Here is a 26162-nt window from a genome sequence, read left to right as displayed (position 1 = left end):
TTTCTGGGAAAATTGAGTGAGATAATGCAACAGAAAAAGTGCCTTAAAAACTATAAAGCGTGAGTTCACAGTGAGCTGCAATGATGTAACTTATCTGGTCTGTAAAATGGGTGACATAAGGGCCCCACCTACTCTGAGGATTATAGGGCAACTCAAATGAGCTGAAAATGAAAATCCTACACTTGGACACAAATCCACAGTAGTATACGTGGTTATTGACATCCAGATGTGAGTGTGGCTATCTGCACAAACCACGCTGCGGTGTAAAGTAACAGGAGTGCGGTCAGCTAATTCAGAAGATCTAAAGATGGTTTTTTCTTGGTGTCTTTGTGGTTCAAGTTTTCTGCTCTGTAAGTTGTTTCTAGGAAAAAAAAAAAAAGTCCAGTACGTGTAATTCTTTGGAAGGGTTTTTAGGTGAGTGAGGCTGCGTCCCGAGGTGATGGGGTGTCCTCACAGGTGAAGACCTGCTGTGGCCCACTGAGCCCCGCATGGCTGGGTTCTGTTTCCCCCTTAGGAGTTACAGGATGTGGATTCTCACCTGGTCCTCCAAGTCCCAGCTCTCCTACTGCTGGCTCTGAAGCTCTCTGCCGGGGGCTTGGATCCACCAGATGAGCCAGCCCCCTGACAGAAGCAGCTGTCTGGAATTGTACCCACATTGCCTCGCCCTGGCCAGGCCGTCCTGCTGCCTCTGAGCAGTGCTGCCTGGGGAGCAGCTGAAGCATCTCAGCGGCAGAGCTAAAGGGGGAAGGCGGGGGCAGGGCCACACTGGGCTCCAGGGCGCCTTTGGTTTGTTCCAATCTGAGCAGAGAGATGTTGGTTCTGATATGTATGTATGCTAAAGAAGTGGTCACATTACTCCCTGCACTACAAGGTATGCCCATAGGAGTAGTTTATTTACTTCCTTACATTTACCAGTTTGTTACAAAGGATGAACAGACAGATGAAGGGGTCCATGAGGTGAGGTTCGGAAGGCCTTGAGTGCAGGAGTTTCTGTTGCCCTGGAACTGGGATGTGCCACCTTCCTGGCATGTGAAAGTATTCGCCAACCTGGAAGCTTCAGTAAAATGTGTTCTATTGCTATATCAGGAGTGAGAGAAAATTACTGTTGTATAGACGACAATATAGACAAAGCTACATTTGTTTATTTCATGAAGCAAGAACCCCAGGGTAGGCATTCACAGCTGGTTTGGTGACTCTGTAGGGCCATCCGGTCCTCAGGCCTGTCCCTGGGGTCTCCCCCAGCTGTGTGTAAGTCTGCATCATCATGCCGGTCACCTTGTCGTTGCAAGGCGCCTGCTGCATCTCCAGGCATTACCACCACATTCCAGATGGGAAGAAGTAGGAAGGACCAGTGCCTTTGTCAAGAAAGCAAAAGTGTTTCCAGAAACACTCACCTTGTTTTTCATTGGCCAAAACTGTCATATGGCCACTCCTAGCTGCAAGGGAGTCTGATGAAGCAAGAATTGTAGTACGGTGCAATAAGGCCATACAATTTGGTAAGAAAGAAGAATAGAGTGGGGAGGGTATAGCTCAAGTGGTAGAGCACAGGCTTAGCACACACGAGGTCCTGGGTTCAATCCTCAGTACCTCCTCTAAAAATAAATATAACCTAATTACCTGCCCCCACCCCCTACCCCCAACCAAAATAAAATAAATGAATGAAATATTCTTTAAAAAAAAAAAGAATAGATATTGGGTAGATAATTAGCAATATCCGCTACGACCTGATTGCATGGCCCTGACCCAGGGAGTGTTGCCATGAGACATCTTTGGAAGTGGATGCCTGCCTGGTGGTCCGAAAGAGCATCTTGAGAAGGACCTAACTCAGAAGAAGGGAGGGATTAGGGGGTGGAGGGAGAGTCAGTCCAGAGGCATAAACCTCATGAGCCAAGTGCTGCCTGTGTGTACCCCTGAGCCCCAGACTGTAGCCACAGGAACGTCCTGACCAGTAACCCTGAGGCCAGGTGTTGATTGGGAATGTACAGTGGGAAACCATATGGGTACATCTCTTTGTGAATGAGAGGAAAATGGGTCCGGGTTGCCACCTTTCTGCAAGGTGAACTTTTAGGCATGACGAGATATTCATGGGGATCTTCCAGACTCAGATGGCTGCAGCAGCTGCACTAGCATCCCAAGAACGGACCCTCGCCTCTGCCCCTAATCGACCAGGCATTCGAGAGCTTTCCACTCACCAGGTTCTTCATCTTTGTCCCCCTTAAGAAAATCCAGCAGCTCTCAGAGGGCTCCATGTTTGGCCACGGCTTGAAGCACCTGTTCCACAGCCGCCGCCGGTCACGGGAGAGGGAGCACCAGACGTCTCAGGATTCCCAGCAGCAGCATCAGCAGGGCATGTCTGACCATGACTCCCCGGACGAGAAGGAGCGCTCCCCAGAGATGCACCGCGTCTCCTACGCCATGTCCCTGCACGACCTGCCCGCCAGGCCCACCGCTTTCAACCGCGTGCTGCAGCAGATCCGCTCCCGGCCCTCCATCAAGCGGGGTGCTAGCCTGCACAGCAGCGGCGGGGGCGGCAGCGGTGGGGGCAGCAGCCGGCGCACCAAGAGCAGCTCCCTGGAGCCCCAGCGCGGCAGCCCCCACCTGCTGCGCAAGGCCCCCCAGGACAGCAGCCTGGCCGCCATCCTGCACCAGCATCAGTGCCGCCCCCGCTCCTCGTCCACCACCGACACGGCCCTGCTGCTGGCCGACGGTGGCAACCTCCTGGCCGAGGAGGCCGAGGGCCTCAGTGACAAGGTGAGGCGGGGCGAGGGGAGGGCCTTCCAGGTGGGGGCTGCCTAGAGGCAGGAGCCACCTCCTAAGGGGCCTGTGGCCCTGGGGAGCTGAGCTGGGGACCAGCCTGGTGGGTACGGACAGCCCCGCCGCCTGCAGAGCTGTCTGTCTGGTTGAAGGAGCCAGAGATAGGACTGAGCCAAAAGCAAGAGATGACCCGCAAATGGCTAATTTTTTTGTTTGTTTAGAGGTTTGTTTTTCAAAATTAACTTTTGCTCAGGCTGATACTAATTTTAATTTGTTCTCCTTAAACATGCTCTCCAGAGGCAATAAGTGTAGTGATCAAGAACACAGACTAGTGTCAACCCTGGGTCTGCCACGTATTGCCCAAGTCACTTCATCTTTTTGTACCACAGCTTCCCCAATTGAAAATTGGGCTAATAATGGTAGAGTTGCTGTGGGATTAAATGCATTCATACATGTAAAACACTTGGAATGGAGCCTGGCCAGTATCATTTTTATTATTATGACCAACCAAAGGAGGCAGAGGAGGAATCCATGAAGGGTTGTTTGGTAAGGAGACTGTCTAGTTTGGCACTTTCTGAATTTCTATATTCATTCTTGCATTCGTATAAGAAGTATTTCTTGCATACTTGTTACATGCTACAAGAATGAGCAAGTGGAGGTGCCATCCTCACGGAGCTTACCGAATAGAGAGCAGACAGGTGGGTGAGTGGACAGAATAGGGTGATGAGGCTGTGACAGAGGCTGTGGGAGCTTGTTGGCAAAGCCCTTGTTGGAGGAAGCCACTGAGCTGAATCTTAAAGAAGAAGTATTTAGCCAGGGAAAAACTGGGGGAGGAGTTAGGGGAGGAAGTGTGTAATGTGAGCTGACACTGGGGACTAGCAGGGCTTCACTGTGGTTGGAGCGTCCAGCGGTTTTGGGCACTGACGGGCAGTCAAAGGTTAGATCACAGAAGTCCTTGCCACATTGAGTCTGGGGTGGTGTGAAGTTATCCAAGGGTGTTAGGCAGGAAAATGGCAGGAGCAGGTCCCTTTGGGTCTCAATATAGACAGCAAATTAGAAACAGGGACAGGAGCAGAGTCAAAGAAACCATTGTTGGAGCTGTTGCTGGAGTCTAGGCTGCAGCAGTGAGGGTGGAAAGGCAGAGACAAATTCAGAAGACATTTGGCAGTTAGCATCAATAGTAGTAAGTGAGGAAGTGGACATGGAAGAGGAATGGAGGAGGATTCTCGGGTTTCTGGCTGAGCAACTTCAGCAGTGGGGCATTCTCTAGCTGAAGAAACACAGGGGAAGGAGAAGGTTTGGGAAGGAAAGTGGTGAGTTCGGTTTTGGACATGTTGGGTTGCAGGTGCCTCTGGGAGCTGTCCATCTAAAGAGCACCAACTTACAGTCTGGTTCACGTGGGAGAGGTGGCACTGGGGCTGGCACTCGGGGAGCCAGCACTGAGCTTGGAATCCTGGGTGTGGATGAGACCTCGAAGGGCATGTGTCAGGTGAGAAGGAGGCCAAGGATGGAGCTGACAGCAGGAGAAAGCAGGCAGATCTGTAGGGTTGGACCTGGAGAGAGATGACGGCAAAGCACAAGGAGAAGGGAGTTTGAGGAAGGCGGAAGTACGCAACCGTGTGAAATGTGGCAGGAATGATGGGTCACGTCTGGATTTGGAAACATATGCAGACAGTGTCAGGCAGTGGGGGCCACTGGTAACCGTGGCAAGAAACCAGTTTCAGTAGATTGAGGAGATGGTGGACGTGGAGGGGCAGCTCTCCTCGTGAGGAGAAAGGAGGCCAACATTGACTGAGGCAGTCTGGTTTATGTTGGTTTTTGAAAGATGGGCAGGGAGGGCTGCCCATCACTAGCAGGCCAGGAAAGGGGCTTTTGACTTTTTTCTCCAGTGAGATGAGAATTCATTAGATTTCGTACAGATGGGTGGCACCTTTTAAGAAGACCACTCTGGCCGCTGTGTGGTGACTGGGCTGCGAGCCAGGTGTGAACACGATGTCCAGCTGGGAAGCTGTTGGAAGCCTCCAGTGGGGAGATGACAGTGTCTTGCTGCAGGGCGGGAGCCGGAGAAGTGGCTGGATTTGGAATTGCTTCAGAGATCAAGCTCTGAAGATTCCTGATGGATGTGGGGCATGACAGAAAGGGAGCAGGCAGAGATGGCTCACAGATATTTGGCCCGGCAGCTGGAGAGAAGAAATTGCCTTAAAACTAAGTTGAGAAAGAAAGCAAATGGACCATACATCTGCAGGGGCTGTGGTGGCAGAAATCAGTGCTGGTCTTTGGACATGTTATGTTTGAGATGGCTATTAAACATCCACGTGGAAATGCCAGATAAGCAGTCAGATGTCTGAGTCTGGAGTCTTGGGGAGAGACCTAGACTGGAGGCAGACATTTGGGTGTTGTTAGCATACAGAGAGCATTTAAAATGATGGCACTGGACCATCTGTAAGCATAGTTTCAACTGCAGAGAAGTCTGTGCCAAGAGTGAGGTCTGGATGTGTCGGCTAAAAGGGAGGCGTGGCCTTGTGGATGGAAGGGAGACCCAGAGGGGCCCAGCAGGATGAATCGGTTATTCAGCCCTAATGAGCCAGTGGTTTGGCTGTGGCAGCCGCCAGGCCCATCTCTTGCTGCTGAGTGAATGAATACATTTAAAAAATCAAATTAGAACGATCCTGCGAAGCCAGGGTCTCTGGTCCTAGAGCCGTTTTACAAGGAGGGAGAACGTGAACTTTGTGGTCCCCGGCTCTCTGAGCAGATGGAGCGGGCGTGCGGTGAGCGCTGGTGGAGACTGTTGAGGAGTGGTTGGTGTTTGCTGACTGGGAATGCAGGGGGCTGGGGGGGCCGGGATGGGCTCATCGTCTAGGGAGCTTCTCCACGAGGCTCTTGTTTGGTCTTCACACTCCCTCCGAGATGTCCGGAAGGCAGGCAGGGTTCTGTTCTTGCTGCTGGTGGGAGAGCAGCCCTAGAAACTCCCGGGTAAGCTGACTCTGGGGGAGGTTCCCTGGATTCAGGTGGGAATGGGGGACTATTTCATATCCATACTTAGAAATTTTATCTTTCCAAAGCTTTGTCCTGTCCATTACCTGCTTCATCCTAAAAAACGTCCTTGTGAAGTTGCCGGAGCAGACATTATTCTCACCATTTTACAGATGAGCAGCCTGAGGCCTCGAGGAATCAGGATGCTGCTTGCCTGGGGGCACCCGGCTAGTTCTTGGCGGGGAGGAGCCTAGACCCCATGTTTCTAGCATGCCCACAGGACCAAACTGAGATCTGAGGTCACGAAAACCTCCAAGGACCATTTTGTGCCACTTCCATCGTGAGATGGTGGCCTCAGCCCAGGGACGGTGACTTTATCTCTTGGTTGCCGTTTCCCCTTCCGTTGTATATCCTTTCTGACCTGGAGCTGCTCCTCCAGGGATGGGCGTGGCCCCAGGGGATCCTGAGAAGAGGGAGTACTTCCATGTCCTGAGGACAGGGGTCTTCCAGCCATTGGTAAACCCTGCTCAGTCAGCTGACTCCCCCAAACCCAGAGGCCACGAGCTGGTGTGCGAAGCTGTGCTGGTCCCACCCTGGTCCCTGGGCATGAATAGAAGGGATTCTTCTCTCTCTAGTAAACACAGCCCCACATGCTCGCTGCGAGCTCCCTGGTGATTACTAGCATCTATTTTTAATTCATAAGCCTCCCCTACTACCCACACCCCTTGCCATTGTTTAGAACTCGGCAGCTGGCTGTTGGACCAGAGCGGGCCCTGTCGGGTTGAGTTACCAAAACACCCTGGGGGCAGCTACAGTTCCTGGGCTGTCCTGAGAGGCTCACCCCAGCCCCTCCCTAAGAGAGTAGGAGACTGGAGCCCCATAGAGAGCAGGGGTGCAACGGAGGGACAGAGAGGGGCTCACGGGCCCAGGAAGCAGCTCAGCCTTGGTGATGTCATTTGCCTGTCATTTGTCCTCTCCAGATCCACTTAGCTGTCTTCGAGGTTGTGCCTTAAGTGATTGCCCTTTTAAAAACAAAAACAGAGTTTCATCTCAGCCTCGCCATTCCACTTTCTACTATGTGTGTGACACTGAGCAAGGTAACCTCGTTCTCTGTCTTACATCTATAAAGTGGGGGAAAGGTCATCATTGTTGGTGCACTGGGCCATTGGCAGGTGATGTCTGGGTTCCCCATCTGTGTGTGGCCTTAATCTCTGGAAACCTGAGTCCTGGAGGCTGCAGCAGGAACCACTGGTTATATGTGCAGTGGGGCTGGGCTCCCTGGTTCCTCAGCAGATAAGCCCCCTCGCCCCCTCACCCCCTTCCCCCTGCCCCTGCAGCACACCCCACCTGCCCCCACACTGACCAGACTCTCTTTTGCTGAGCAGCAGTTCCTACAAAATGCGGTGTACCCTCAAGAAATCTAGCAACTCTTCCATCCTGCTCTGATAACCTGCTCCCAGGCTTACAGGGAGGGGGTGGACCCCTGCAGGAGTTAGAACTTTGTATTCCCTTTCTCCTGCTTCTCCCGTGTTTGGCTTGGTCATTGCTTCTCTCTTGGCCTTGTTCAAAACACCCCCAGCTGTTGCCACATTCATCTTGCCCCTCAGAAGGCTTGTGCAGTGTGCTCCAGCTGGAGGGTCTCTGGAGAGGGGAGAGTGCAGCCAGCTATGCCATGCTGGGCCCCCCACCCCAGCCCTTGCCCCAGTCGCCCTTCCTGTCTGCACATTGTGGCTGGTCCCCCTGAGGAAGAGGGGGAGGGGGCAGGAGCCAGAGGCTCACCGAGGGTGTCTGGAGCCTTAGGAGACCAGCCAGGAGTGCTCAGTGGCAGGAGGACTTAACCGACAGGCCAGCCTGCTGCCCCCTGGCCCTGAGGGCAGGCAGGGCGGAAGCGAGGACCAGTGCTGCTGGGCGAGGGGGAGAGGGTGGAGATGACGTCATGATGGACGCTTCCCCGTGGCGTCACGGAGGTGTTATCTCCAGGCCCCAGATGGGGAGACCAGGGGCGTTTCCACGCATGACCTAAACCAGGGCAAATTCCGGACAGCCAGTCCATCTGTACGCTCCTCCACCAGATTTATCCAACAACAAGATTTCTTCTCTGTCCTGGCATAAATAAGCACCCCTGTTTACTCCGAGGGATGGCAAGTGAGGGGCTGCCCTTAGCCCTAGGCTCTTGGCAAGAAGACAGATCTTGGCAGGCGTCAAGGGGCCTGGTTTATTTATGGCTGGGAGCCTGCCGGCTTGGTGGTGGGTGGGGCCAGCTCTGCTGAGAGAGGTTTTCAAACACGTCCCCTGGGCGGCTGGGGGAGGCCGGGCCGTTCATCTGTGAGGCTCCTGAGTGCTTCAGCTTGCAGGCCAAATTCCAAGGGAGGCGGAGGGGCCCTGTCCCACTGGGCCGGTTGGCCTGTCCTCACAAACGTGGCCACCTCCAGAGCTGCCTTTCACTCTGCCCGTCCAGTCATTATTTACGCGCTCAAGTCTGTGCCAGCCTGAGCTCATACCCAGTTGCTGGGGAGGACGGCTGCCTTCTCTGCGCCCCTCCCCCACCCATCTCATCCCCTCTTCCCTCTCTTTTCCTCTCTGCATGGAAAGGCTCCCAGAGGGGCCGTCAGAGTCAGCCAGCCCAGTGGCCTCCCGAGGCAGTGCCCACACTGCCAGCCACTTGCCAGGGCAGGGTGGCCCTGTGCTCCCCTGGGAGTCGCTACTTCCCGGTCTCAGGGATTAAAAGCCCCTATTTCCAGGGGGCCTGAAGGCCCCACCACAGCAGTGTACCTGGTACCTGGTGAGTTAAGTTCTTTAGTCTGATTTGAGTTCCTCATGCTCAGTGGAGCCCCCTTGCCTTTTAGGGGTCCTGCCCAATCAGGAGAGGGGCTGCAAAATGAGGACTCTGCCTCTTACGTAAGCTCTGACACTGGAGATCATAAGCAGCAGCTTCCTCTTGACTTTAGAACAGGATTTTGGACTCGGTCACCCCAGCAGGCAGCTGGCCTCCGGAATTAGCCTTTATTCATCTTTTCTCCACTGACATCCATGGCTTGCTTTCTAGACAGAAAGTGCCCAGTGCTCTCCAGATGAGCTCTGGCTCCCAGGAGCACAAAACTCCCCCAGAGACGGAGCAAAGTTAGAGGAATCCCAGGTACCTGGCAAGACCTGATGTCATTTCTTCTCAGCTCACCTGTCTCTAAGCTCAGGCCAGAACCTGGCAGGAGACCCTGTGGCTCTCTGCAGCCCCGGGGTGGGGTGGGGGGGTGAGATGCTGCCAGCCCAGACCCGGCTGGGAGATGTCATTCAGGCCCCCTCCTTTCTCCCTCGGGATCATCAGCCTCGGACAGGTCCCAGTGGAAGGTGTGTTCGAGGCTCGGAAATCAGCCCCCCAATGCCAGAGCTGATCATAGTCAACAGCCAGAGGAGCTCTCTGCCGTCTGGTTCCAGACGACGGCAAGCCAGCGCTGGTGATGTGGGCACGGGCCATGGGCGCTCCCCAGCCACTGGCCACATTCCTCTCTGGATCTGCCACATTCCTCTCTGGATCTGCCACATCCCTGAGATGCGAAACATGACCCTGGTCCCCTCTGCTGCCAGATGAGGCAATGGAAATACAGTATCATTTACCTGATCCCCGCTCTGCCTCTTCTTTCTTTTCACAGGCACAGTTTGGGCTTTCTCTGTTTATGCGCCGCAGGGCAGAGGACTCTGAAATAGGAGCAGTGATGAGTGCACACAGCCTGCTGCATTCCTTCCAGGATCCTAGGGGAACCGAGGGTTCTCCTGAGCTGCTGTGGGGACTGGAGGCAGTGAGCGAAGTTCCTGGGAACCGTAGCCCTCCCCGGCCTCCCTTTTCTTTCCAGTGACAGGCACTGGCCTGTTGCAAGCAGCCTGTCTGATTGTTCTTTGCCTCCCCACCCCTCCAGCAGCGCTGGCCCCTGTGCCCACATCCTGACTCCGATGCCCCTGCTTCTTTTGTCTCTTTGCTCTTCCTCCAGGTCTAGATTTGGGGAGTGTGCTCACTGCACACTTTTCCACCTCTTCAGACACCCCACCACTGGGACCCCAGAGCTGGGTCGGTATCCAGAGCTACTGAATAATTCAGCATGCTCAGCAGAGGCTAAGTCAGATCCTAAGTGATACTGTGACCAGGAGGCCTCCTTCGGGTAGCTGGAAAGGCGAACCCTACCCTGGAAAGAAAAGTGCTCTGTAATATTAACTTCATTATATAAGGTTTCTTCACTGCCTGAGAAGGCGACTTCAGACCCAAATATTATCTGGTCCCCATGCCGTCTACTGACTCCTCCAGGGTTCAGGGCATTGTGGGCACCCCCCAGGCCATTGAACAGCGTGCTGCAGTTTGCAGACTGTTTTCACGTACATTTCTCGTTAAATCATATCAGCTCCTGGTAAGCTCTGAGCCTTTGAGTCAGCAGGACGCCCCAAGAGTTCTGTGTTTCAGTCCTCTGCTTTTAGAAAGGAATTGTTCTAAGTTATTCTTGGCAAATAGGGTGGGGTGGAGGGTGCTCTGCTTCCTAAAAAGAGCCCCAAAAGGAGACACTGCCTCCTCTCTGGAGGAGGGGCTGTCCCCAGTGTCCTGGGGCTGTCCGCAGTATCCCTCCCACAGGGGAACAGAGTGGCTATAGAAGGCATGGGATTGTCCCTCTCTTTCACCCACCTGGCACCAATTTTGATTTTCTTAAAAGTGACCCAGGTGCGAGGTCCTCTCCGCTGCCCAGCATCTGGCTCTTGACTGTGGCTGAGAAGGACCCCGTGATCAGGAGTCTCTGTGGCATTAGACGGGCAAAGGACCAGTGGGCAGAAGAGATGGCCTCCTCCCTCCCTGGAAGCAGCTGAAAGGTGGCATGCTGTGTGCACGCCCCACACCTCTCTCCACTCTGGCCTTTCCTGGCTGCTTTTCCAACTCACATGGCCGAGCCTCTCCACGTGCTCCTAGGAAACGCGCCCACCTTGGTTGCTCTAGTTCACCCCGTGGAAGATGAACTTGCCTCCCGCATGTCCCCAGAGGGAAGCAGGGCTCTTTGGTAACGTGAGTTTCTAAGAAGACGCACCTACTGGCTGGCTCGAAAAGTGAGTGTTAGGGGAGGGACCTCCTAATACTGACCACTTCTCAGACTCCTGTTTCCAAGAGGTGAGCGTTTGAGTGACTGCCAGCTGTTCGTGGAGGAATCCTAACTGGGAGGTTTTCACAGCACATTTGGAGCCTGAGATTTTTTTGAGGCCTCACCTTGTATTTGAAGCTACTAAATTTAGCTGCTTTTCAGCATTCATCTTTGCTCCTAAAGCCTGTGACTTCTCAGATTTTCCCCCCTCCAGAATGTGTGTGTGGTTTGTGCTTTTTTTTTTTCCCAAAAGAAAGAAAAATAAGTAGGAAGATTTTTTAAGGGGGAGGGTGAGCTGAAAAATAATAACAAAGGCAAAGGAAGAGACAAGAAAAATGTCATGTTTAAGAGCATTAAATAAAGAAGGGGGCACTGCCTGGAAATGAGGAGAAACTAAACCTAGGGGAACCCGGGGAAAGGGAGGGCTGAGACCTGCTGGGCATGCAGAGAGCCTCGTGGACAGGACCTGGGTTTCTTTCCGGTGTCCCCTTCCAGGACACGGAGCCTCCAGACTCAGGCCAACTTGGGAGAGTGGAAGGAGTGAGGCCAGTGACTGCCCTGCTCCAGCTCAGAGGGGGCCTGTCCCTGCCAGGCTAGGCCAGCCCGGAGGTGGCTGCATGGCCAGGGTTACTAAGGTGTACACTTGGTGGTGGTAACCCAGCAGCACCTTCTCTCTGCAGGACAATCGCTTGGTGGCCAGTGTCTTTCCAGGCCCTGTTGCTTCAGTGCAGCTCTTCCCATGTCTGCCTGCCACCCTCTCAACTTGGCTCCATATGTAGCTACTTTTTGGCTCTTTCTATCCCAGACAAAGTCTTCCTGGCGCCTCCCAGAATGACAGTGGGGTGTGTGCGTGCATCCACATGTGAAGGAACCTCAGGACTAGTCATCTATCTCAATAAAACCTGCGATGTGTCAGCCGCTTTCACTCACGTTCCCATCTGAGCCTCACTACAGCCCTGGAGATAACGTATGATTTTGCAACTAAGAAAACCGAGACTCAGCTGCAGAATTTCCAGGGCTTAGCTCATCTGCCCTCTCCTCTGTCTCCTGATGCACCAGTCTCACCCCTCAGACCTCTTCCTCCCGGCTGCAGCTTTGTGGGTGCTGCCGCCTCCCCTTGCAGTTGTGAAGGGGCACCTGCAGGACCTGTGGAGGCCGCATCCCTAGCGAGCGGCGGGGTGATGGTTTACAGCCGGCCTTCTGACCCAGACCCTCTAGCCCTGCCGCTGAAAGGCAGAGCCGGCGCCCAGGAGTGAGCGGTCTTCCTGCGACCTGTTCCCTCCCCACCCCCCCCCCCCCGCAGGGGCTCTCCCGGCCCCACCTTAACGCACTCCTCCCAGCGCGGTTGTGGATGCTGAGTCTCCCAGCCTGTGCTGACTTGACCAAGTGTGGAGCCGAGACCCAAACCCAGGGCATCATGACGCCTCGGGCTGCTGCTCCCCACACCGGAGCAGGAAGCTCTGCGTCCTTGGCAGATTGGAGAACATTTCAGACATGTAAAGACAAGGGCAGACTCCAGAGGAGAAGGGACCCCTCTCCTGCCGGCTTACCTGGCGGACACCCCCTGTTCCTGTCTGTCCCCTTTCTCTTAGCAGACTACTTGTCCACCTTGAGCCCTGCTTGCCTTCTTCCTGCTCTTTAGCGATTGTGGGTGAGTTGTTCCTGGAGGAGAGCTGACCCTCCCATTGGAGAGATGTCATAGGCCGTGTTGGGGGTGACTCTCCCCAGAGTCATCTTGGTGGTGCAATGAGGCCTTGAAGGAACCTCTTTCTGGGGCTTCTGAGCCTTCATGAGCCCGGGTAGGTGGGAGTGAGACTCCGTGAGGGGCCATGAGGGTCCCAGGGCTCAGCCCTCTCAGCCCCCTCCTCGCCCCAGGCTCCTCCCGCCCCTGCCTAATGCATTTTCCCCTCCCTCTGTTTTGCTTGTTAGGAAAGGTTACAAATCTTCACTTGGTGGAGCCTAGAAAGGAGAGGGGCATTGCAGGGGTGTCTTGCGTGTGAGGCCAGGCTGCCTCTGTGGCTCCCTAGGGCAGGACTGTAGGAGATGGACTGCTTTCTGTCACAGCTCAGTGAGACGGATCAGGCAGTCACTGTACAGACCTAAATACGAAGTGGGGTCAGTCTTACATTCGGCACAGTGAAGGGCCCAGATACAGTTAAGATCTGATCCCTGCCTTCTAGGGGCAGTGAGACCTGACTTGTTTATACCACATGAACAGTGCACAGTGTCAAAGCGCAAAGTAAAAATCAAGTACCGTTGGAGGGAGGTCATTTACAGACACGGGTTTCTGCCGGAAGTGTCCCTGACCCCACGTGTTCCTATCCTCACAAACCCTAAGTCATTGGCCACCGCAAATGTTTGTAAGGTTTCCCGGTGCCTAGGGTGGGGGGAACTCCTCCTCTTGGAGTTTTGGCAGAGGGCCCTGGCACTGGGCCCTAGAGATAGCCCTGGGCCCTTATCTCCCTGCACCTTCTTGAACTTGGGACCGCCCCGTCAGCGTGATCCACGCCGACCCTTAGTATTTAAGCCCTGAGTCCCTTGCCAGGCTCAAGTCAGTGGAAGATCGGCGTCGTCTTGACCGGTGATTCTGCTGTGGGAAGCTGCCTTTAGAGACGCCCAGCAGACAGCCCCCTGCACTCTGCTGGCCGCCCCGGTGCCATCCTCACAGCTTGTGCTTCCCAACTGCGGACCTCTCGCCCCCTCTGCTGGCCACTCACAGGATTTCCCACAAGGACTGTCAAGATGAAGTCCAAGGAGGAAGAGATGGCTGTGAGTTTGCCATGCATATTTTATCTTGGGTGTTTTTGCCCAGGCAGTGCTGAGGGGAGGAGGGTGGGGAACAGGAAGCAGGGGCTGGAGGGGAAGTGGCTGCAGTGGTGTCCAAAGCAGAGAGTGGATTTCCAGGATCTCAGAGGAGAGGAAATCTCCTGGCGAGGCTGGCTGCTTTCTGGTCCCTCCGGGCGGTTTTGGAATAGGGAGGAAGTCTTGGGAGTGATGGTGCCTTAGCCACTGGGCAGGGCAGCAGGGAAAGAGGCAGAGGACTCCAGGCTGAGCTGGCTGTGTGAGAATCTACCAGGGAGCCTCCTCCAGGCTCCAGCCTTTTTGGCTTTGAAGAGCTTTTCTCCTTCCTGGAAGCCTGGCTGGGAGGCCCACTTCCATTCTGAGGCTGAAGAAGGGAGTGGATGGGACTGTTTGTGAGAGAGGCTTCTGATGCTGAGAGGCATTTGTGGGCATGCAGGAGGGGAGTGGAGGGGCGGGGCGTCCTTCTGGGTGGATGAAAGATGCAGGTGCATGTGTTGCCCTGGGCCCCCTCTGCCCCACCTCCCAGGCAGAAGTTGTGGCCTGTCACACCTGGGTGTCCTTGTGCACATGGGACTCACTAGTGGCAGCTGCTGGACTTGAGGATGGGCAGAGTGGTGGGGGGCATCTCATGAAGGCTTGGTCCACCCGCTGGGTGACCCTCCCTTCCCCTCCCAGACGGGAAGGAGCAGCCGTGAGCCCCGGGGAGGGGGAAATCTCCCAGAGCAATCCGCCCCTAATCCCCAGGCTGGGCCTCAGACTGGCGATGGCGGCCGCAGAGCCTGGGAGCTCGGGCACACCTGCTCGCCGACCCCGGCTTCCCTTGGCAAGTCCAGTGCTGCCCAAGGACTGTGACCCTGGGGGCCTGGCACAGCCGGCAGAAAGCTGGGGCCTCAGAGCCCCGGGCACCCTGTCACAGGCGCGGCTTCGGGACACGGTGCCCGCACAGGTGAGGCCCTGGTGGGGATGGGGGCGGGGTTACGGGATGGGAGAAAGCCATTTCTGCAGTTAGTCAGGCGGGCCATGCCCATCTCCCCTGGTCTCTCAGGGTGCAACCCCCTCTCCTCTCCACTATAGAGAACTCTTTGTGGTTGGTAGAGGGGAGGAGGGGCAAACACCAGGCCTCCAGGCCTCGGCTGACGGGTGCCGGGAGGGGGCCCCAGGGTTGGGTGAAGGGACGCTGTGCAGGAAAACAGGTGAACCCTGGCACAGACACCTGCAGAAACCAGTGGCCATGTGTCACTCTGCTTGGGGCCAGAAGAGCTGATGTGAAATAACATGGAAGGGGTGCTCCTGGTTGGGGCCACCTCTGTTTACAGAGGAACAGTGACAGGCAGAGGGGAGTGTGAACGCCCAGTGAGCACGACCCAAGTGGACAGCGGGAGGGCCCAGAAGCAGCGAAGTGTTGGGTGCTTGGAGCTTTTGGAAAATTCAGAGGATGGAGAATGGAGGAGGCCCCAAGGTGGGCTGGCAGCTCCAGGGGTCCGGCCAGGGACGTGGGTGTGAGGAGGCAGAGGGGACTGCAGGACATTTGTGTGAACAACAGGGCATTGTTCTCAGCCTGGCAGGGAATGAGGCGGCTGAGCAGAGGGTGTGGTTTTGACCCGAACCAAGGGGTGGACCTAATGGAAAGGACTGGAATCCAAGGGCTAGATGAGCATAGTGTTGCTCTGCCAGGAAGGGAGAGTTGCCCTTAGGATCAGGGTGAGAGAAGCACTTGCTGGCTGCAGGAGGGGGCTCCCTGAAGCCTCCACCCCGTGCCCGGCTGCCTGGAGATCGTAGGTCCTGCCTGAAACGATGAATCTGTGTGCTGTATCCTGCGGTCCTTTGTAGCAGCGCGAAATTCCTTATAAGGCCGCCGAGGGCCTGCATGCCACGAGGGAAGGGGCACCACAGGAAGAGCTAGGGCCCTCACGCACCTGCCCTCGAATCCCCTAGATGGGACTGGGCCTCGCTGCAGTTTTTCACCCGACTGTGCCCCAGTGAACAGACCCAGGTGTGCACACTGCCCTGCGTGTACCCCTTTCTCTAGACATTTGCCTCCCTGTCCCCTGGAGAAAAGCCACTTAGGCTCCCAGGCACCGGTGGAACCGCTGGATGGGCTGGTGCCTTTCCCTCCCCCACCTGTCCCCACCTGGTAGTGCTTCGATCAGCTGTGACAATGCCTCCAGAGCTGGGGTTGAGTGGCTTTGTACTGCCTGCATGTCCCCACCAGGAAGAGAAAAACCCGGGCTGTGCCTGCTGGCTTGGGAGAATGGGGGCAGCCCCTCCCTCCAGGATCGAGGGTTGGAATGTCAGGTTGGTGTGGAAGATGTCAAGTTGCCTCCCTGCCAGCTCCAACATCGGGTCAAATGGCCTTTGGCGGAGGGTTTTATACTGTTCCTTTCCCTCCTGGCCTGGCTTACCTCGCTTTTCCTCTTGTAGAAGAGGGGAATCTGTGTGTTCTCCATCCTGAGAAGGGCGCCCAAGTCAGAGTCACGGGGCCAGAAGTCAGCAGATGGAAGCATCTCTGCTGAGTCACGCGGGCCCGACAGCCCTGGCACACTCACCCGTGGGGCTCTTGGCCACTGCAGCCCAGGCCCTGCTCAGGAGCTGCACCCTGCGTGGACCTCAGCCCGCTTGGCCAGACCCACAGACGAGGCAGGGTTGACACCCAACTCCACTGCTCTCCACCCTGGGAGGGGACCTTCAGGCCACCTGTCCCAGGATGATGGAGCCACCCTGCCCTCCTAAAGGGGAACCCAGGGATCCCAAAGCTCTTTCCCTGTCTTTTCTTCCATCTTTTTCCTTTATTTTTTTCCCCTCAGAGTGACTGGAGTGTGAGCTTTCCACCCCTTGAGCAGGCGGGTAGGATGGGGAAGGCCCCATCTCTCGTGTCAGCTTGTTCTGGGGACCCTGACAGGAGACTTTGTAAATGCAGGCAGGGACTGCTTGTCCCGGTGGAGGGGAGCCACAGGCTGGGAGCCCTGTGCGGTCCCTTGGGAACCTGGGAACACAGGTGTGGAGCACACACTCCTTACACGTGTGGTTGTTGATACATCTCAGAGAATGTTTATGTGTTTGTTCTGTTGCTGGAGAAATAGATCCTGACCCATATTTCACAGTTCACGTGGCTAATGCCCTCCCCTCTGCACCGAGGAGCTTTGGGTAAGCCTGGACCCTTCTGTCCCCACAGTGTCTGCCTCAGGGACCCAGGCCGCAGGGCCAGCGTGTGAGCGGAAGAGCCATGTCCCGTGTCTGGGCCGGGCTGACACAGGGATGTGCGCTCAGGCCTGGGAGGAGGTGGGAGCCCCGGGGGGCCCAGGGGAGCTGGGGCCGGAGTCCTGTAAACTGGCGGTGAGCCTAATCCGGCTTTGCTCGGAGCTGCTGGAAGTGGGCAGGGAGGAGAGTGCACGGTGCCCTGAGGCCTCGTGGAGGGGGTGCTCCCAGGGGCGTGTGGACCGTGGGTGGGTCTCACCAGAGCAGGGAAGCGCATAGGGAAAGTTGGGCCCTGGGCACTTCAGACAACGTCCCAGCTCTAGCTCTTCCAGATGTTCATCAGCACTTCTTGGACCTCAGTCTGTGTGTAGAGCAGTGTCCGTGACCCCAGCCCTGGCTGGTGGGCGCCCTGAGCAGGGAGCACGGGTGGCCTCCAGGTTGCCTTGTGCGGACAGGTATTACGGAAGAAGCGTGGCCCACCCTCCACGGTTCTCCCACCTGTGCATGGGGGTTCCTCCCGGGGTCGCGTACCTGAGGGTCCCGCCCCTCTCAGGCTGGAGAGTGGGGTGAGGAGGCCATGCTGCTGGCGGCTGGGCGGCCTGGGCCATGTGAGGTTCTGTGGTAGATATGAGAGAGGGGCAGTGGGGCCATCGTAGCCCACCCACTGCCGCACTCCAGGCTGGGGGACCCGGGGAGTTTTCGCCGGCTGGTGCTCGGGAGCTCAGTCATCTCTATTGCTCCTCTTTTTAGATGCCCAACCCGACAGGGCTTGGGAGTGAGTTAGAAGGAGCCTCTGCTGTACTGAAAATGTGACCATAAGATGAAGGACCCAGATACCCTCCCAGTTGGACCTGAGCCCAGGCTGGCAGTTGGAGGACCCTGGCCTTCCACACCGGGTTGTGCAACCATCACCTCTGTCTAGTTCCAGGATGTTTTCATCATCCCCAAAGGAAACCCTTATCCATTAAGCAGTCACACCCCACCCTCCAATTACTCCCTTCCCCAGCCGCTGGCAGTCACTAATCTGCCTTCTGTCTCTATGAATTTAACTATTCTGGACATTTAGTTAATTAATTAATTTTTCCAACAGGGCGGGGATTGGGTTTATTTATTTATTTATTTTTAATGGGGGAACTGGGGATTGAACCCAGGACCTCAGGCATGCTAAGCATGCACTCTACCACTGAGCTATATATACCCTCCCCGCTATTCTGGACTTTTAATATAAGTGGAATCATTCAATATGTGACCTTTAGTATCTGTTTTCTTTTACTTAGTCTGATGTTCTCAGGGTTCATCTGTGTTGCAGCACTGACCAGTACTTCATTACTTTCATAGCCAAAGAGTACTCCCTGTGGGAATATTAGCAATTTTGTTTGCCCACTCACTGATGAGTGGACATTTGAGTTGTGTCCACCCTTTGGCTATTGTAAATAGTGCTGCTCTGAACGTACGTGTACAAGTTCTTGTTTGAATACCCCTTGTCAATTCTTTGGGTGCACACCTGGGAATGGAATTGCTGGATCATACAGTAAATCTATGTTTAACTTTTTGAGGAACCTCCAGACTGTTTTCCGCAGGCTCCAGGCATCATAGGCCTCTGTGGAGGGGCAGGAAGGAGCGGGTGTCCTGCAGGACCCCCACGCTTGAGTCTGGGCCCCAGGGCAGAGAAGAGGGGCGGTGGGTGGTGGGGGCAGGCCCAGCTGGTTTTCCCCTAGTGCCTGTGCTCCTCTCATTCGTGGTGTTTCACAGCCAGCTTCAACTCTGCTTTTCCATTTGTAAGCTAGACAACTGCCAAACTGAAGGGGAAAAGGCTCCAAGCTGCCAAACTGGAGCCAGGACAGGCGGGAGATTTGCTATTTTACACTCCCAAAGTGTAAAATAGTCCAAAGCACTTTTGCTTTTCACAGCCTTTTCGCATCCCTGTCTCATTAGCTCCTCCCAGTAGGTGGGACCCACGCACTCCTCGTTATAAAGATGAGCCTGTGGCCTGGCTGAGCTCAACCAGATCCCCACTCATTTTCTGGCTGTTTTTTTTTTCCCCATGAAGAGAATGGGAAGAGGGAAAGTGTCGAGTGTCTTTGGAAAGCACAGTGGCCTTATAAGAGGGTCAAGTTCTTTAACATCAGAAGCTGTGTGTTGCGTATAGAATTTAATTTTGTCTGGTTCAATATCTTGATCGCAATATCAGTATTGAGTAAATTTGTTGGTGTGATCTTGTAAATCAACTTCATTTCCTCCACTGCACAAAGGACAAAAAAATTGTGCTGTCAGACCCAGACAGCATTCATGAGTGCCGCCCTGGACCCGCACGGGGCCAAGTGCTCGCTGGACGTCATCTTGGGTAACCCTCACCGAGGGCCTGAGACTAGCTATGATTACCCTCATTTTACAGGTGGGAACACCGAGGGTCAGGAAAGTTGAGAGATGAGTGGTTTGCCGTCACTGCTGGGAAAAGTGCGGGAGGAAGGGGTTTAACTGCAGGATGCAGTTTTAAGTCAGATTGGTGTGGCAAGTAGACCTCGGGACAGGTCATGGAAGGGAGAAGGAATTGGTTCCTCTGGTATATGAGGTCCTGAAGGTGTAAGCACCTGGCGGGAGGGCAGGGGGACATGAGGGGAGCCCGAGAGCACATGTCAGAGGAGAGACCTGACTTCAGGAGGGATGGGAAGGGATGGAACCGTGACCTGAAGAGGCCGAAGAGGAAGCCCACAGAGAAGCCACCCTCTCTTGGCCCTGGGTTTGGCAGGGCTGTTGTTTTAACAGCGTTTTCCAATAACTTTGCACCTTGGCCGAAGTGGAGCCCAGTGACTTCTGCCTACAATTGGCCCGGGCTGTTTCCGGTGAGCTGGGGGCACTTTCTTTGTGTTTAACCCCTTCCCCCACACTACCCCCCCTCACCGTGCATATAAAGAGCAAATGACCTGACCGTACTGGGGTGTGCAGTGTGTAAAAATACATGAGGTTGAGCCATTTCCTGCTGCTTCCGTTGTTGCGTGGCGATAAGACGCTGGGGACTCGGCTGCGGACAGAGATCCTCCAGCAGGCTGAGGGGGTCCCGCCCTGGGAGAGTGGGGCTCCAGGCCCGCCCACGTTCATCCGACCTTGCTTTCCATCTTTCCTATCTTCTGTGACCTTTCCTTCCTCTCTCTCCCTGCCCCCGGTCCTTTCTCAGTCTCTCTGCTCCTGCTTTGTGCCACCCTGATGCACTCGGGAAGCCTGCCTGCCTGCCTGCCTGCTGGCGGTGGGGGGAAAAGGCGCGTCCTCTCCCTCCTGCACATCCGCCCCCTTCCACGCTGGGCGGCCAGTACCCCAGGCTCCAGCCTGGACCCTGCTTCACTCGGCCTGTGGGTTGCTTCTGGGGCTTGAGCCCTCGGGGACCGGGCCAGCAGGCGGGTGGGGATGCGCTCCTTTTCCAGTTCTGGGAGACTAGGCAGGGCTGGGTGCTCCCACCCTATGAAGCGGAAGAGGTTGCTGACAACTCCGGAGAGCTGGAAGGTAATGGCAGGGCAGGGAGAGGTGTCAGCAGAGGCGAGTGACCCGCTGAGCTGCCCTGGGGGAGCTCGGGTAGGGGAGAGCAGGGGTTGCTTCCTGTGCCTGCGTGGGGCCGAAGTGAGGGCTTTGGTTAGCTCTGAGGAAGAGGCCCACTCTAGGCAGGAGCCTTGTGGGGAGGTTGAGTCCAGAGGGACAGGGTGTCTCATCCCTGAGAAGCGACCCCGTGACTCTGGTGAAGCCTCAGACCTGCTTGGTCCATGTGATGAGGCAGTAAGAGTTCTGGGCTACAGATTCTGTCTTCCTGCAGCTGTGTGTCCCTGAGCAACTTGCTTGAGCTCTCTGGGCTGAAGGAGGAGCAGGTCTGCTTAGCCTGCATTTTAGGGATGTTATGGGGATCAGGTAGGTAGCAGATGAGGGAGCCCTTCCTAAATGGCAGCTGTGAGGAACACTGTTGTCATTGCTGTCAATCTTTTGGACTCTTCCTCAAGTTTCCTGTTCAACCTGCATCCGTTTTCCAGGCGGTGAAACCAAGTCCAGAGGTGACCAGCGGCACACGGGAGACCCCTGCAGGTCTTGGTTTCACGACTTACATACACTTTCTCTGCTGGCCTTCTTCCCCAGGTCGACAAGGGGGACCTGGTGGCTCTGAGCCTCCCTGGCGGCCCCGGCCATGGTGACACTGACGGCCCCATCAGCCTGGACGTGCCAGACGGGGCCCCGGACCCCCAGCGGACCAAGGCTGCCATCGACCACCTGCACCAGAAGATCCTGAAGATCACGGAGCAGATCAAGATCGAGCAGGAGGCGCGGGACGACAACGTGGCGGAGTACCTGAAGCTGGCCAACAACGCGGACAAGCAGCAGGTGTCCCGCATCAAGCAGGTGTTCGAGAAGAAGAACCAGAAGTCGGCCCAGACCATCGCCCAGCTGCACAAGAAGCTGGAGCATTACCGCCGGCGCCTGAAGGAGATCGAGCAGAACGGGCTGTCGCGGCAGCCCAAGGACGTGCTGCGGGACATGCAGCAGGGGCTGAAGGACGTGGGCGCCAACATGCGTGCCGGCATCAGCGGCTTCGGGGGCGGCGTGGTGGAGGGCGTCAAGGGCAGCCTCTCCGGCCTCTCGCAGGCCACCCACACCGCCGTGGTGTCCAAGCCCCGGGAGTTCGCCAGCCTCATCCGAAACAAGTTTGGCAGCGCTGACAACATCGCCCACCTGAAGGACCCCCTGGACGACGGGCCCCCCGAGGAGGCGGCGCGGGCGCTGAGCGGCAGCGCCACACTCGTGTCCAGCCCCAAGTACGGCAGTGATGACGAGTGCTCCAGTGCCAGCGCCAGCTCGGCCGGGGCGGGCAGCAACTCGGGGGCTGGGCCAGCGGCGGCACTGGGGAGCCCCAAGTCCAACGTGCTGTATGGAGCCCCCGGAAACCTGGACGCTCTGCTGGAGGAGCTGCGGGAGATCAAGGAGGGCCAGTCCCACCTGGAGGACTCGATGGAGGACCTGAAGGCCCAGCTACAGAGGGACTACACCTACATGACCCAGTGCCTGCAGGAGGAGCGCTACAGGTGGGTGCCACCTCCATCCACACTGCCCACCGCTGCGGAGAGGTGCTGCGCACCGGGTGGACTCGGTGGTGGAGGCAGGTGGAGGAGCATCTGGAAGTGTCCTGGGCTGCTGGAAGGGGCCCGGAAAAGGCCCCGGGGAGCCTTCCTCCAGCTTCCAGGGCAGCTGGAAGACAGGATTATGGGGCTTATGGAAGGAAGGCTTTGCCTGTCTCAGGAGCTTTGAGCATCCCTACTTGATGGTTATGTGGTTATTGTTGCAAAAGTGGAAACTGAGGCAGGGGCCAGCTACGTGGCCTCTTATCTGGGGAAACTCTGGTTAAGAACACTGACTCTGGGGCCAGGTTACCTGGATTCAAATCCCAGCTCTACTATTTACTCTTTTCCTTGAGCAGAATTCTCAATGCTTTCCGCACCTGGTGCCTTTGCCTGTGAAGTGGGAACAACGTGAATCCCTTTTCATAGGGTTTGTGAGAATTGAGTCCAAGCCTGTAAAGGCACAGTTTTTGCGGGTATCTGGCGTGGTCCACGGGAGCATCCAGCCGAAGCTCCTGAGTCAGCCTGGGATCGAGCTGGGGTCTCCGGTCCCCTCCTTCCCCTCTGCCTGCTCTGCTCCTTTCCTCAGTGCCTCTCGAGTGGCATTTGGCCCTTGCTCCCTGGGAGTCTTAGGGTTCTTTTTCTTAGTTAGCACTTCTTGTTCTATTTATATATGTAAAGACGGTTTGGAAAATTAAGGGAGAAACCTGCCTGAAAATTAACTACCCCTATAGAATAGACATGTTTTGAGATTTTGTGCCTTCAGAGCAAGGACTGTCTCTGTATATCCCTGCATCCCTGACACCCAGGAGAGCCTTTAGCCCAGGACTCAAGGGCCCAGGTTGTTGAAGTCAGTCAATCCCTGACTCCTCCATTCTTGAGCTGTATGATCTCAGGCAAATTCCTTAGCCTCTCTGTGTGTCAGTCTTCTCATCTGTAAAGTGGGGATGACACTAGTACTTACCTCGTGGGGTTGTGGTGAGGATCCTGTGAGATAATGTGGATAAAGTGCCCAGCACAGAGCCTTCTATGAGAAGTGCTGTGCACATAGTAGCTCTCATTGTCATCGCTGTTCAAATTGGACAGGGCTGGGTCGAGTCATTGTTGAAAATGAGTGAAATTGACCCACAGGGGAGATGGGAGGCTCGGGGAGCCAGGACTGGTGTCCACCTTCCCCCTCTGCCAGGTACGAGCGGCTGGAGGAGCAACTCAACGACCTGACTGAGCTTCACCAGAATGAGATGACCAACCTGAAGCAGGAGCTGGCCAGCATGGAGGAGAAGGTGGCCTACCAGTCCTACGAGAGGGCTCGGGACATCCAGGTACGGTGGCCTCAAGGGGAAGCAGGGGTGGGCCAGCTCCTCCCTGTCCCCTTATTCAAGACTTCATTTCCCCGTCCTCCCCAAACTGGCATCTTTAAAGGACTTGGCCCCCAGCTGCAGCTGATCAGCCTCTACCCTGCCTGGCCTCCGAGGGGCAGCCTGTGCATTGTCACCTCCTCAGAGGGGCAGGTAGGGTTCAGGCCGGGGGCCTCCGTGCCCTGAGCTGTCGTGCACCCGCCCCTTGCGTCCCTGCAGGAGGCCGTGGAGTCCTGCCTGACCCGGGTCACCAAGCTGGAGCTGCAGCAACAGCAGCAGCAGGTGGTACAGCTGGAGGGCGTGGAGAACGCCAACGCGCGTGCGCTGCTGGGCAAGTTCATCAACGTGATCCTGGCGCTCATGGCCGTGCTGCTGGTGTTCGTGTCCACCATCGCCAACTTCATCACGCCTCTCATGAAGACGCGCTTGCGCACCACCAGCACCGCCCTCCTGGTCCTCGTCCTCTTCCTCCTCTGGAAGCACTGGGACTCCCTCACCTACCTCCTGGAGCACGTGCTGCTGCCCAGCTGAGAGGCTGGCCGGCCGACCCCGTGCTCTCCCCAGCCCCCACGCTTCTCCAGGGGGAACCCTGGGATGCCTGAGTCCCTTGGACTTCTTCATGCATCCAGTTTGGCCTCCTGCCCAAACTGTCCATTCCAGCAACTTCTGCCTCCTTCTCTGTTCTTGCTTCTTCTGTCCAATGCCTTCTCCCTCTTGGCCTGAAGGGAGCCAGCCTTAAGTGCGACCCCGGCTGGAGGCAGTGGGGACGTCGTGGCCAAATGGAGCAGAGGACGCCGGGACGGGCCATCTGAGGAGGCAGCTCTGGTTCCCTCGTACGGAGATGGTCAGGATGGAGGCATGAGAGCGAGGGGGTCTCCACTGGCCCCAGGGAGGCTCCCCAGCCCACCCCTCCTCCCTCCAGAGCGGATCTGAGGCTGGGCTCTGGGTCAGGCCCTTCTGGGGTCTGAAGGGTGCAGGTTCGGGAAGCCAGGTGGCTTCGGATTTGTGTTTCCCCTGTTATTCTTGCTGCCTGTCACTGGATCTGCTCTCTTCAGGGGAAGAGGCCCCAGGGGCCCTGAGCCTCAGCCCAAGCCCTTAGGGTTCTATTTATTTATTTATTTGTTTGTTCCTTTGTACCTTATCCCCCTGAGCTCCAGGGAGGGGTCCTGCCCCCCAGCCCCCACCCCCTCTCTGAAGCCCAGGCTGCTTCTCGGCTGTCAGGCACTTCCATGCCATTTAGCTCTGGATAATCCTTGCTGGGAGAAGTGGGGCGGAGCCCCAGCCCCGCCCTCCCAAGCAGCCCCTCAGCCTCTTTTATACGTCTGTTTATTCTGTGTGTGTGTTTGTGTGGGGGAGGCTGTTTGTGGCTGTATTTTTTAAGGTTCTGGAGTGTTGTGTATGGTTTCTGTCCACAGCCCAGCCTCCCCACGGGCACTTCCACAAAGAGAGGGGCTCTCTCAGAACGCGAGAGGGAAATCCCCTGGAGCAGGGGAGGGTGGTGCCCGCCAGCTGTTGTGGACCTTCCCGAGAAATAAATATCCTCTAAATTTTCAAACCATCCTGTCTAGTGTTGGCTGATTAGGCTGTTTCCATGGAAACCTCCAAATCTCTCCCAGCACTCAAGCATTCTGGGGAACACAGACTGGCCCTCACCTGTTGGCCTGAGACCTTCTTCCTCCAGGATCTGATGTTGAACAAGGCATCATCCACCCTTCCCAGTTGCTTCACGCAGCCAAAGCTCTGGCCTAGGTGAAAGGGAGGTTATGCCCACCCCTGGAGTGCTTTCTTGGAGGAGGGGAATTGGGAGCAATTTCCTTAGGTTGGAGAAGATAAACTTCTGGAGACCTGGATGACGGCAGTCATACCCAGCTGTGTCCACGAGAGGGCAGCAGAATCCTTACTCAACAGCTTGGAGTTCAGTCACAAAGTTTGGCCTTATCAATGCTGTCCAGTCACAGCAGAGATCACCTGCTCAGCAGGAGCTGGAACATGGCCTTGAGCATAGAGGCTAGGCCCTCACTGTCTGTTCTGGGGCTGAATCTCCCATCCCTGACAGTTCAAAACACCCACAAACGGCACTGGATTCCCAGCAGGAACCCCATGGAAGCTTGGTGGGCTCACCTGAGTCTCCCTCCTGGGAGAAGGAGATGGTGGCCCTCGGCTTCATGGAAGTAGGAGGGGTGGGGAAGGAAGCACCTACCCCAGAGCCCTGACCCATAACTCGTGCACCTATGGCCAGTTCCCATCTCTCTGAGCCTCACTTTCCATGCTTGTAATGTGGATGGATGCTGTCGCTGCTAGTTGCAAAAGGCTCTGACATTCTGTGATTCTATAGGTCTGAGAAGTCAAAAGTTACAGCTGTATCCTCGGCCTCGGGCTTGAGGGGACTCCAGGAGTCAGGGACCACGCCCTTAGCTGGATCAGAGAGAGTGTTGTGCTGGTGCCACCAAGAGGATGGCATGGACAGTCCATCTTCGCCCTCTGTAACCGTGTAGTTTTACCAGGTCACCTTATGGGGCCTTCCAACAATGTCACTGCTGGACCTTGCACCCCCTTCTCTTCCAACCTCAGGCACAACACGTCCCTTGGGGGCCGCGGGCTGCTGGGCTGGGAGCCTACATTCCTAGGCCCCAGGTGGGGGGTGGCTGCCCCAGGCTGCAGACATTTCCCACATTCCTCCCCAAGGTCAGGTGCCTTCCCTGTGTTGGTTCTGAAATGTCACTGCCAGCCACAGTACACGCTGAAAGGGAGAAGGGAAGAGGGAAGTGGGCAAGGGACATTCTCAGCTGATCCCGAGGCTGCAAAGCAAGCAGGCCAAGGAGAGAGAAGCCCAGCCCCAGGTACAGAGCCGTCTTCTGCGAAAAAGGACTGAACAAGTAGGC

General features: G+C 56.1%; 1 protein-coding gene across 2 annotated transcripts in view; it reads left to right on the top strand.

Moving 5' to 3' along the window:
- TMCC2 (transmembrane and coiled-coil domain family 2) overlaps window positions 1-24838 on the top strand; it is a 34249-nt gene extending 9411 nt beyond the window's left edge. Inside the window, exons 2-5 of one of the 2 annotated variants that reach the window (XM_072948367.1) lie at window positions 2221-2751; window positions 20949-21889; window positions 23109-23244; window positions 23500-24838. In XM_072948367.1, the coding sequence (XP_072804468.1) occupies window positions 2221-2751; window positions 20949-21889; window positions 23109-23244; window positions 23500-23811 (1920 nt within the window). In that variant the 3' untranslated portion in view covers window positions 23812-24838. Of the gene's footprint in view, window positions 1-2220; window positions 2752-12327; window positions 13605-20948; window positions 21890-23108; window positions 23245-23499 lie in introns of those variants that run through there. The other variant, XM_072948368.1, reaches the window with a different exon arrangement.
- Window positions 24839-26162: the final 1324 nt, after the last annotated feature.

This window comes from Vicugna pacos, chromosome 23 (genome assembly GCF_048564905.1).
Source record: "Vicugna pacos chromosome 23, VicPac4, whole genome shotgun sequence".
NCBI lineage: Eukaryota > Metazoa > Chordata > Mammalia > Artiodactyla > Camelidae > Vicugna > Vicugna pacos.
Note: the sequence above shows the minus strand (reverse complement) of the source record. Positions and strands in the feature narration are given on the sequence as shown.